General features: G+C 35.5%; 1 protein-coding gene across 1 annotated transcript; it reads left to right on the forward strand.

The window, feature by feature from the left end:
- The first annotated feature begins 8,538 nt into the window (after window positions 1-8,538).
- On the forward strand, window positions 8,539-11,995 carry LOC120109704. The gene is made up of 2 exons (XM_039123412.1): window positions 8,539-9,118; window positions 11,591-11,995. Exons 1-2 carry the CDS (start codon window positions 8,921-8,923, stop codon window positions 11,657-11,659), a joined length of 267 nt encoding a protein of 88 aa, XP_038979340.1. The 5' UTR covers window positions 8,539-8,920; the 3' UTR covers window positions 11,660-11,995.
- The last annotated feature ends 351 nt before the right edge of the window (window positions 11,996-12,346 follow it).

Raw genomic sequence — 12,346 nt, forward strand, 5'->3', positions numbered from 1 at the left:
ATATAGAATTTTCTACTTGCATTGAATACTTATTAAGAATTTTACTTTTACTATGTACTTGTCTAGAATTTTTTACTTTTAGTGAGTACTTCTAAATGTAGAACGTGCAGTGAAACTTTTTGCAAATAATAAACAAAGTTCCAAGAATACAAAATTCTAACCAAGGATCACCTGTCATTCTGACAAACCAAATTTATGGGTTGAGCTATAAAAACTGTATGGTAGTAGAATCAAATTTGTGATATCATACATCATAGACTTGATTACAAAAACAAAGCCTAAGAGGCAACTATACAATCACATATCGCTTAAGAAAATGGAGCTAAAAGTCAAGGAAAGATGAAATGTAAGGGACTCATATATGTTTGCAATTTAACTAACTCCTTTTCAATTTGATGTCATGATTAAATACAAATATATGATGATGCTCAATAGGTACGATTATGTAGATGATTATGAAGATGTCCTGATAAGCATAGACACAGTGACAGGCCTTGTGAACTTCAAAGTGAGACATATAGGTTATACCTGATCATTTCCATTCAATGCCAAACTCATCAAAATGACGATTGGAGTAAACTTATCAAAACATATCTAATTCCTGCATATAGGTCTCTTTGGTCTCTTACCTACTTCTGTGAATCCCGTCAACCACAAATCCCTTTTCACAGTGGTAATGTCCACACTGTCTCATATTATAACTAATGGAGTCCAACACTCAGAATTTTGTTAATAACAACAAAGAATATTATAATAGAAAATTATACCGCAAGAGAAAGAGGACATAAACAATGCAGTTGCATTAAAAAAAGTAGTTGGACCTTATGAATTAAAAGCAAAATGCTCATAAATTTTGTGTTTCTAGAAATATATCATGGGTTATAGCATTTTAATATGTTTGCTTTTAACTCTTCCTTGTGGAACTGGTTGACTCACAAAGTTGTCATGCAGGTTGAATATAATCGATTCATCAAGCTTGGGTGATTATTCTACATTGCTTCTTTCCTCATTCATAAGTCGTTTATTCATTTAGTTGACCAATATTAAAGGGTGATGTTATTGGTGATTTTACTTAATAATGCAAAAAGATACATCCCTCTATATAAGTGGCTAAGCTTCCCATTACACTAGAGGCAAGCTAATCAAAAATTTTCTTGCAAAACCAAGTACCAGAATAAGCCTTTCATTTGACCATATAAATATCTCGATGCATAATTAAAAGGCCAACTAATATGTTTAAAGTTGCAGTTCATGTTTATTTGATGAGCTTTGCTTGAATCTTGTATACCTCATTGCCTCAAGTCCTCAACCATTTTTATGATCAGATTCAACATGCAAAATTGATGGCATCCAAACAATTGAGGTCATGATAATAATTATAGAACCAAGTTTGATCCACATGTTGTAACATGAGTTGATTATAACTAAATCCCACAAGTTAGAAGTACTACTCAGTCAATAAACTTTGATGGACAGTCAAAATCACATGGCTACTATATGTTTCTTTTCACACTTCATGTCCAACTATGTACGTGATTTTTGCATATGATGTAATACATTTCCGCATTCAATATATTATGTACTTATACATGTTATATGTGTAATGTTTTGGCTTTTTCTCTTTATACAGAAGTTCAATGCCCATAGTAACAACGAAAACACATACTTCATGTTTTGCTTTACCCATCGGGAAGAGTAAACCAACTACCATTCAAGCCAACTGCTTGAACTTAAAGAAATGACCAATTTAAAAAGAAGAAGAAGAAATGGAGAAAGGAGGGTAGAACCTGCATTGCCTCAAATGTGGTGGACAAAGAACCAAATGAATTGTCAAGGGCATGGACAACAGCACTCAGTAACGAGTCTATGCTGAACTCCACAAAGGCAGCACCTAATTGCTGAACGGAGATGCACCAGGCCCCCAAGTTGCAAACAGCCTGCAAGACAAAGAAGTCCAAAAGAGTTCCGTAGTTTTTCCATAAAATGCATGCAAGACCTATGATCGCAGACAAACCAAATCATTCAACCTTCATCCGAGTGGTCTTTATTAGCTTTACCAGTGACTCCAGAACCACACGAGCAACTCCCTCTATAATTCCCAAAATTAAAAGCATAAATTTAAATCTCTCGAGAAATTTTTATACCATTAATAAAAAATAAGACGGGAGCTCAACCTGAAAAAGTAGGAACCAATGACGGATGATACAGCATGAATCCGAGGCACTTCAAAGCCTGGGAGGCACTGATTCATTATACCCGAAAAAAAGAAAACAATTTTGATGGTGAGATAGAAGGATTTGGCCATAATAATCAAGAAAAGAGGGAACTTGTCCCTGTTGCCTGAGACTGGGAGGGACTTATTACATCTCTTCGTCTTGGCGGTGAATGTCGGAGAGGAGGAGAGGGATGAGAGAAGGGGAGCAGAGGGAGAAGGCTTCCATTGAGGAGGGATCGTCGGCGGAGCAGTGCTGGAGGTGGAGGAGGGCGGCGTAAGCCATGGATCGATCGGCTAGGGTTTTGATCTCTTCGATCTCTCGCCTGAGGAGGGCTTCCGCCATTAGAGCGAGGGGAAGGAGAGGAGCGAGGGAATTTGGGAAGGCGGAAGGGTTTTAATACGTCGCTGAGTTCATCCTCGAGCATAAATTATTTAAGATGCTTTGTAGATTATTGAATTAATCAAGCCAAAAATCCTAAACTGGGCGGGAAAACTTTAATTAAGTACTATTAAATTATTAAATTTTTAAATTTGTCCAATTTGGATCCTAAATGTGAATTTTGGACCAAAGTTGTTACCTGACTTGCTAATGGAGCAGCTGATATTCATAAGTATTTGTCAACTATTTTCATCCCTCTTTGATTAGGGTTTCGATTTTTATTCATATCAAATCCATCGCTTCTTTCGGTGACTGGGGACCAACAATAGCCAAGAGGGTGGTGTTTTCGTTCGGCGATGAGTGATGATCAATTAACAACTGAAAGAAAACTGAGAAAGAAAGAGATTGATTACATAAGAAAAGATTGTTTATTGATAATGACGACATTGTTCAAGTGATTAGATCAAACCATTTTTTATTTCTTTAACTATCTTAGTTCTTTTGTTTCTTGGTTTCTTGATGTCACAGTTATGATTTGAGAGAAAAAGATTGAATGATTTTGATTTAGACGAATAATGCACATTAACTACAAGTTCTTTCATTTCTTTTCTTTTACTTTATCCCTCAAGAAGCTCAAGAAGTTGGATTGATACAGATTAAGGGTGAGATTTTCATGGATTTACTTTTTGAAGTTCTTCATCTTATGTATTACAATTGGAAGTAGCTTGATGCTTAGCATTAAATTTACTGATAGCCTTTTGGTTGAAATTTTGAAGTGTTTGTAATGAGTTACTGCTTTCTATGCTTTAATATTGTAATGAAGATTGTCAAGTCAAAAAAAAAAATAGCTTTCATAATTAACTAAGTAATATGCATATTGTCATATTTCTCCATCTTTGTTTTTTCTGATTATTCATTTCTTGATTCCATTGTTTGTATTTTGCGTGAGAAAGAAAGAAAGATTTTGGTTTGTAGAGATCAAGAATGCTATAAAAATTTTAAACTTTTCCATTGTTTGTGTTTTCCATCTCATTGACTGATAAAGATAGTGATATAATAAAGGGCTAGCTTGTGGGCTTAGCGATGGTCTAGGTTAGACTATTATGAGTGTCAGGCAAGGCATGTTTTAATCACTTTAGTCTAAAAGCTGAAGCCAAAAGTCAAAGGGCAAAGACAAAGCTAGTACGGAGGCATGGTAGCATGTTGAATTCTGTTAAATACCACACAACCACCAAACTAATAAGCGAGGTCTCAGGGGCGACATGGAATGTTGGGAGAATAGCATGGAACGACATGATATCCGTAGTACCACAACACCTAATAGCTCATTAAGTAAGTGGATGCAATTGAAAGCTTATGACACGTACTTGTACTTAACAAAGCTCTTTAGAAAACATTCATCGGAAGCCACGCATGGAAAGTAATGTTCCTAGAGTAAGGATTTTCACTCTTTTTTCGATAAGAAAAACGAGATTTATTTTTTCCATTCCTCCAAACCCGCAATATGAACCTTTTTATACACCTATTTAAATGTACGAAAACAACCTTTATTTCTCTTCCAACTCTCCTCTCTCTCTCACACTCTTGCTGCTCGCTTCGTGGCCATCGCCAATCTTTAGTAACCGGACACGACGAAGGGATAGAATTGGGAAGTGAAATCTTAGCTGGAAGAGGGGAGAAGGACTTTAAGGCTTTTTTCCGTCAACCAAGAAAGGACAGATTTCAACTTTTAGCAAGCTACATGGCAGCACGTGACCACTCCGTCATAACAGCCAAATGGAATTCACAACCAAGGTTCTAATTGAAAAAAGTTGAAAGTTTGATGATCTGATTGCACTAAATTAAGTTCAAGAGAAAATGGAAAACCTCCAAATAGTTCAGAATTTTTGGTGTGATTTTATTCTAAATTATTTAAGAAGGTTTCCTATGATAGAAAGGACAGTGCTTGGTAGGGAAGCTGGGAGTTCACCCTCAAGTGTCTTTATTTTATAGAAGTTGGCATGGACCACATCCCATGTTGTGAAAATGTTGATGGAAAGAGGGGTTGAATATTACCTCCAATTATGATCTTTGCTCAAACATAGAGGGATTAGTGACTTATGCTCTCTTCAATGCCCAAAGGCATTGCAGGTATGCTGATTATCTAATATTTTAATCGTATTATTGGCATACCATCCCACTTGAAGCCTTTCTATAGTATCTAAAATCATATGCTCATAAATTGGAAAGCAGGAAAGAATATATCTATTTTGCAAGTATTGTTTGTCATATCTGGCATACAAGAATGCACGAATTTTTGAAAAAAATAATCTTCTCATCTAGATTATATTGGATAATGCAATAATGCAAACTACCAAAATAATTCAGAGTGAAGAGCTGGTGATAGGTTGGACACTGAGGACTCCTTCATGATCTCACAACTTATCAAGATGGTATTTATTACTTAGGAGCCCACACCCCCTAGTTTTATAAGAGTTAACTTTGATAGTAGTGTTAATGATAGAGCCAGCAGAGGAGGAGCGAGTTTTATAATCAGAGCCCGGACTCTTAGATTATTGCGGCAGGTGGGAGACAACTTTTTAACCCATCCATTTTGGGGGTAGAGTTATAAGCTTCGTGGGAGGAAATGTGATATGCTATTATTTCCTTGAAGACTAATCATATTATCTTTGATGACGACTCAACTATAGTGGTCAGATTGATTTCAAAACACTCAAGATCTATTACTGAACAATGCCTATTGTTGGACATTTGTAAACTGCCAAGAATTGTATATCATTTGTCGTAGCTCATATCTATAAAAAGGCAAATAGAGCCGCAGAATGGGTGTCCACTTTTTTTACTGAGCACTTTGGTGGAAGCACAGTCATTCGCTATCCTCTTTCGGCATCTGACAGACACCCTCTATCTTATTGAGCATCACCTAAAGACACTACATGCATCTACTCCAGCTTACCTTCTCAACAAACTATGCCCACCTTGTAAACCCCATCCTGTTTACACTATGAATCTAGCAATCCATGGTGTGGTAGCGGCAAGGTCCTAGACGAGCTCTTCTATTCTTATGTTGGCTAGCCAATATGATATAATAATCATCGATGTAGATGTTGTTGTTGATAAAAAAGGTTGGCCTAGTTAATGGAGCACTCTTGTAATGAAGGAGGTAGTCCTTGAAGGTGATATGGATGCTATTAGCAGGAGAGCAATTGCAAATTCAGGCCTCTGCCACCATAAAATAGGCGAGGTAGGTGGTTGGGAAGAAATAAGGGTAGCACTAAAAGAGGATGCAAATGTGCTCGAAGGTAAGTGATCACTAGGTGGTGGTGAAGGAGAGGAGGAGTTGGGGATCTTGGCATAGGCAAATGTGGCATTGCATATGGCTAAGAACATGGTAGGGTCAATAGAATTGTGTGTCTATGGCTGAGGTTCAAGAGAAGGAGGGCGGTGGAAAGAGACAATGCCAGTACATAAAAGTGGCATTAACAAGAAATTTTCATATAGTTTATCCTATACATTTTTACATATTTATACAGTTGGGTAAAATTGTTTAACAAATACGAACCAAAAACAATGCATTGGTCTTTTCCTAATGAATAGGTTCTCTAATTCATGATTTTCTAAATAACCTTAAAATTAATTATATTATTCTTTACAAAAATATAACCTAGTCCATAAATATAGGCTATGAAAACTAAATCAGTGGTAAAATCCTGACACCATAAATAAGACCATTGCAGGTGACTCCAAATGTTGGAAAGCTAGGGTACCAAACTATTACTCTCTTGATACACATAAGAAATCTTAATTCTCCCCCATTGAGATGTCATGCGCTGTATATCAATAGAGTAGCATGGCAATCCTTACGGTCAAATAATTAATAGCCATTGTTCAAAATGGTTACTCTCCTTTTAGCTACAAATATGATCCATTGAGCTGATAAACAACAAGTATTTTTCCCAACCTATCTAGAATTCTATTAGTAGAACAAAGATATTGAAGAAACTTAATACCCTAGCCACGAAAAAAGGGCACCTCACAATTTAGGACACTAAGGGTGAGGTAGCAGTAAAGAAAATTGAAAAGGGGAGCAAGAAAGGCCTAAATTGGCATAGTGCCTTAGTATATCATTATTCCAACTTAATCTTTCACCATATTCGCTAATATATCTTTCACCATATGTGTCGCATAGGTGTAAGTTATGTTGCTCCAAATAGTGCTAAGATATTTCATGGCAAAATGTAGACATATAAAGAAATATTGACTTAGGAGAAATCACGTGACTTTATTTTGTATTAATTTAAGATACTTGGATCAAGATTATGTATCTCAAACTATTTTCTTGCATGGAACAATGAAGACAAATTTGACTTATTGAATCATATATAGATAAACTATATGGTTTAGCAGCCATCATCTTCATCAACCTTTGGTTATGTTAGAGATCAATCCATCAATTTATGATATAGGTTATGTTTATTTGCATCTAGATCAAGTAGCAAAACGCTAACTTGAAGCTTTACATGCATTCTTCAACTAATCAATAGTCTATGTTAATGCATCAATTTTATATAATCTAGTTAAATCAGGGAATAAAATAAAGACTGAGGGATCAAAGGATTTATGAACTTTAAAAAAGAAGTGTATGGAAGTATAATACCTATACTTATATGCAACTTCAAAAAAAGATAACAATCATGATTGTTCAAAATAATTTTACATATCACATTTTTAATTTATAAAGAACATGCTAATTTCCATATCAAACAATTTATATAAAAGCATATGACATAAATTTTGTAAATATTTAAAAAATTAAACCTTTTTGATCCCTACTAATGTTTATTGTATATATATCTCACTTTGGCACAATACAACTGCAAGCGTCTCCTTTATATGTATATCTCTTTCCTAACAACTTACATGTCTTTTAACACTTTTTCAATTAGAATATCTTGTTAGTGATTTCAAATGAAGTCAATAAAAAATATTATCATTTTGATGTGCGTTTGTTCACTTTTCTCAAAAAGGACAAGCAAAGAAGTTTAAAAGAAATCATCTGGAGGATATTTTTTTTGGATAGAATAAATAAAGGATATTTTACATGTAATGTTATAAAAAATTATTGATGGATGAAACTTTTGAAAAATTCAATAACTCAAGAATTGTATGGTCCTGGATTTAGTTAATAATAACATAAGCACATCCTAAAATATCTTAAAGGAGAAATGAAATACTGCAAAAAAAAAAAAAAGAATAGTGATAATGAGATTTCATATTCATTTCCGATGTAGCTTATAGTGTGTTTTTCGTTTATAGGTTTAGAATTCCAAATAATTTTATTTATTCAACCAAGTCATAGAGGTTCTAGCTACTAAAAAATAATTGCCTCTTCTAGCATATGTAACTATGACATCCAACAAAGTATCTTCTTAAATCAATTTTCGCATCTATTTTATCACCCAAATTTTTCTTGGAAAAATTCAATAATTCAAGAAACTTTATGCTCAGTAGATGGATTAAATTGACAATAATAGAAATATATCTTAAAAATAAAAAAGTATTAGATATAAAATTTTTGGAATAATAGAATTTAGATTTCAAATATATATCCACTGTAGCTTATACCCTTTTTTTTTTAACTGATAGTAAAATTTAAAATATCCCTATTTATTCATCCAAATCATATAGGTGCTAGCTAGGAGAAAAGAATTACATCTTCTAATGGATCTAACCATGATGTCCAACTAAGTATTTTCTTTAATTAATTTTTGCATCTATTTTATCATTGGAACTTAAATTTTAAAATTATATCAAACAAATTATATTTCATTATAATCTTAAAAACGAATTTAATTAATAATAAACTTCCCTAAATTCTTTTCACACACGTGCATTGCACGTGTCCTGTGCTACCCACACTTCGTTGAAGGGAACTTGTCCATGTCAAAGCTGCTTTTTAATTTTCCGTCCTTCCATTTATCCGCCGCTCGACTGCCTCTTAACATCCAGTGATCAAAACAAATCTCCTTCTTCTTCTTCCCCCACCCCCCTCTCTTTCTCTCAACCAAACCAAATACGTCGGGCACTTTCATGGCGGTCTCAAACCCTAAAAGCCCCCAAAGTAACCATCTCTCCCCCTAAAACCCTATCATGTTTCGAGAAACCCTCGCCCCCTCCCCACCCTAATCGTGCCCCGATTCGAATCTAACTTCCTCTCTCCAATCGCTGGCGTGCGAGCCTACGCTTGGTGTGGTCTCCTTCTTCTCCCTCTATCGCTGCCGCTGCTCTGGCCTCCGGATCCGGTTGGGGCTGCTCGATCTGTGAGAATGGATGCGCGGGAGCCGTCCGGCGTCGTCGGTCTCGCCGGCAGCGGGGGCAAGGATGGGCCTGCGAACGAGGAGGGACCGCTTTCTGACGCGGAGGGCCTGGCCAAGGAGGCCGCCGTCCTGTTCCAGGGCCGGCGCTTCTCCGAGTGTATCGATGTCTTGAATCAACTTTTGCAGAAGAAAGGCGATGATCTGAAGGTGTCCGCTATGTTTTGATTTTTTCCCCTCGGGTCTTGTCTCTCGTTGACGACTTATTTGAACAGTTCTTGTTTCTGTTATTTCTTTCACAGTTGATCAGTTTGGATCTTGGTCTGGTAGTTTGCACCCAAGCCATCTGATTCATTCTGTTGTCGAGTATTTTTTTGACTTATATTGATGAATTTTTATCCAAAATTTGATTTTTTTGATCCCACATCCTTTATAAGGTCGTGCTCATGGTTTCCATGTACATTTACTCTTGCTTTATGTGACTGGAATTGTTGGTCGGTTGTTCATTCACCTTTGTTTGGATGCACTTGTTAATTTATAAGCAATCACATACTTTAGTATTTGGAGATTTTTTGCAGGCCTTCGTGATCGATTTTAAAGGAATGAGTTGTTTCTCAGTTTTTATTTTTTTCTATTATGTTGTGTACGACTAAAAAATTTCCTGAAAATACTAAACCTGGCAGAGTAAGCTAGGAAACAAAACTAAAAATTTAGCTCTATCGAAGATGTAAGTCCTTTCACTTAAGTTCGGTGACTGGAATTTTTTTAGAAACTTTCTAGTAAAGGAAGAAAGCTAGGTCAATGATCACAATTAGAGATTAAGGATGCATTATATGACACTTTTTTATCTTTAATGCAATGGAATTGTTGCTTTACTTCACCCAGTAGTTATCATTTGCATCCATCCCATGCACCTGAATTGTTTGGGTATGATATAATTGGTTCATTTTGAATTGGTCTTCACCAATAGATCATGGGAAATCCATAGTTGGAGTGTAGATTTGTAATTCTTCACAATGATCATTCTATACTTTCTACTTATGTCTAGTACAGACAGCTTTAAACTCACCAGCTAAGTACCCTTTCATTAAAAACGCCTTGTCTTTCATCGATATTAAGCAACCTTTTTGTTTGGTATATAATCCATCCATTTTTTTCCATGCATACTTACAAATAATTTTGATCATCACCTCTCTAGTATCAGTTTTGTGCATACTATAATTAATGTCTATTAACTTTTAATTTTACCCTTTTTTCATATCTTTATCCAGTATGTCTATTTTTTCCCACTCTTCTTTGTCAATACCTCCAATAATCAGCTTATATCTTTCATATAATTTTGATCCTTCCTTAGAATATACTGTTGATCTATTCATCAACTATTTCTTCCTTTTTATAGATCAGTTTTCTTTTGTGTTACTACCTTATCCCTTATAATGGTATATGATTCACACAAGTTGCTTCCTTTTCATTTCAACTATGAGGCCCTTGCCAACCTTGCCCATTTCGGATCACAATTTGGTTCAGTAATGTCATGGTACATAAGTACTTCCTTAGAATTCCTTAGATAATTTGAAGTCTTTTTATGAGCTGTTATTCAGTATCTATCATGCCATTTACCATTTAAGCTTGAAGATACATAGTGTATGTTGAATCTATTGTGACTAGTGTGGGGTTGGAAGGTGTCAAAGGAGGCCTATTTACCATTGCAATGATTTACCAACATTTTTCTTCCATTATTGGAATTTCAATGGATAGTGAAGACATCAATTAGAAGTAAGATTGATTTTACTTTGACATACATTCATTATCTAATTACTCTATGAGCATAAGTTCGGCATGCATTACCGTTTTGATTATAGTTCTCTTTTGAAAGAATAAAAGGTATTTTGTTGAATCTATTCAAGATTTTTTTAACTATCATGTGATTGGGCTTTGTTTTTCCGTGGAATGGGATGCCTCGTGTCTTGATACTTGAGACCATGGATATCTCATCCTGTCCGAATCCATTTCTAATTGTCCTATCCTGACACTTAGGTGGTGCCTTACCTTGACACTTGAGATAGTGGGACAACCCCGCCATCCCACTGAAATTTAAAATCTTGAAACTTTTTCTTGTGTGCCAAGTTGATGATTTGAGTTTGACCTCCTTTCCGTGAGTTGTCTGCTCATGCCATTGACCATTTGGAGTTGAAGATATATAGGGTGCATGTTGAAGTAAATATCTGGTGGGTGAGGTGGGATTTGTTCGGTGATGAAAAGAGGCCTATATAGCCTGTTATCATTTTTTCCTATCATTTGAATTTTAGTAATCCGTGAAGGCATCAATTAGATTTAGGATTGCTTTTGGCTTGATGTGCATTCATTGCCTTATGATTCTGTGGTATGTTGTTCACTTAAATCACATCCCTGCATGCATATGTTATGTGCATTATTGTGCTGCTGCAAATTTCCCATGGAAAGAATGCGGATCTTGTTTAGTGTCATAGAATCTGAAATTAGAGCTTTTAAAATTTCTCGTACTTGTATCTGATGTGCAACATTGCGAACTGTTCTTCATTTTTCCTTGGGTCAAGTGAATTCCTTTTTGAGTAATCCCTGGGGAAATCATCTTTGTACATGACTGGGGGTTTTAAATATTTTAGTTCTTTATGATTTGACTTGTGAATATGAAATTTTCAGGTTCTTCACAACATTGCTGTTGCAGAATACTTCCATGATGGTTGTTCTGATCCCAGCGAAGCTGCTTGACGTGCTCAATAACATTAAGGTAAGACTAAGATGACAAGTAATTCCATATTCTGCTTGTTGGTTGGGCAATATAATATTTATCTTCATCGTAAAGTGTTTTTTTTAACCGTTTTATTGGCAGACTGAATGCTTAACTACGATTATTATGGAGCAGAAGTGCTAACTATTGTTGTTGAGGTCCTTGTTATTATATGGAAATCTCATGCCAATGTTGTAGATTTCTTGGAACAATGTATATTGTATACTTTGTTCCAAGAATTTGAGTCTTGGTTGCTCCCAGCCTGTACTGGGCATCTTAGATAAGGTTGCAGACAGAGTCCTAGGATGTGCGTTGGTCCCCAGTTCCTCTGTAATGGGGCTGTTCCAATTTGTACTGACTGGCACCAAGCAGGATGGGGCCATCACCAGTCAGTATGGATTGTTACCAACCGGGATGTGCAGAAAAGTCACCTGTTAATTTGCTGGATCTTGACTTTAAGCCTTCCTTAGTTCACTTATTGAAAATATTATAACTGCTAATTTGCTGGATTTGGATTACCTGTTAATTGCCTAATTATGTTTCAATGGTTCACTTATTACTTATTCTAAGATAACATTGGCAAAGGATTCTATGCTTGCTCCATATTTAAGTGTTAGTCATAAATTTAAGGAAATTTCAAGTTAATCTCTATACACATTTATTGCTGT

Source organism: Phoenix dactylifera, unplaced genomic scaffold, assembly GCF_009389715.1.
Source record: "Phoenix dactylifera cultivar Barhee BC4 unplaced genomic scaffold, palm_55x_up_171113_PBpolish2nd_filt_p 002565F, whole genome shotgun sequence".
Lineage (NCBI taxonomy): Eukaryota > Viridiplantae > Streptophyta > Magnoliopsida > Arecales > Arecaceae > Phoenix > Phoenix dactylifera.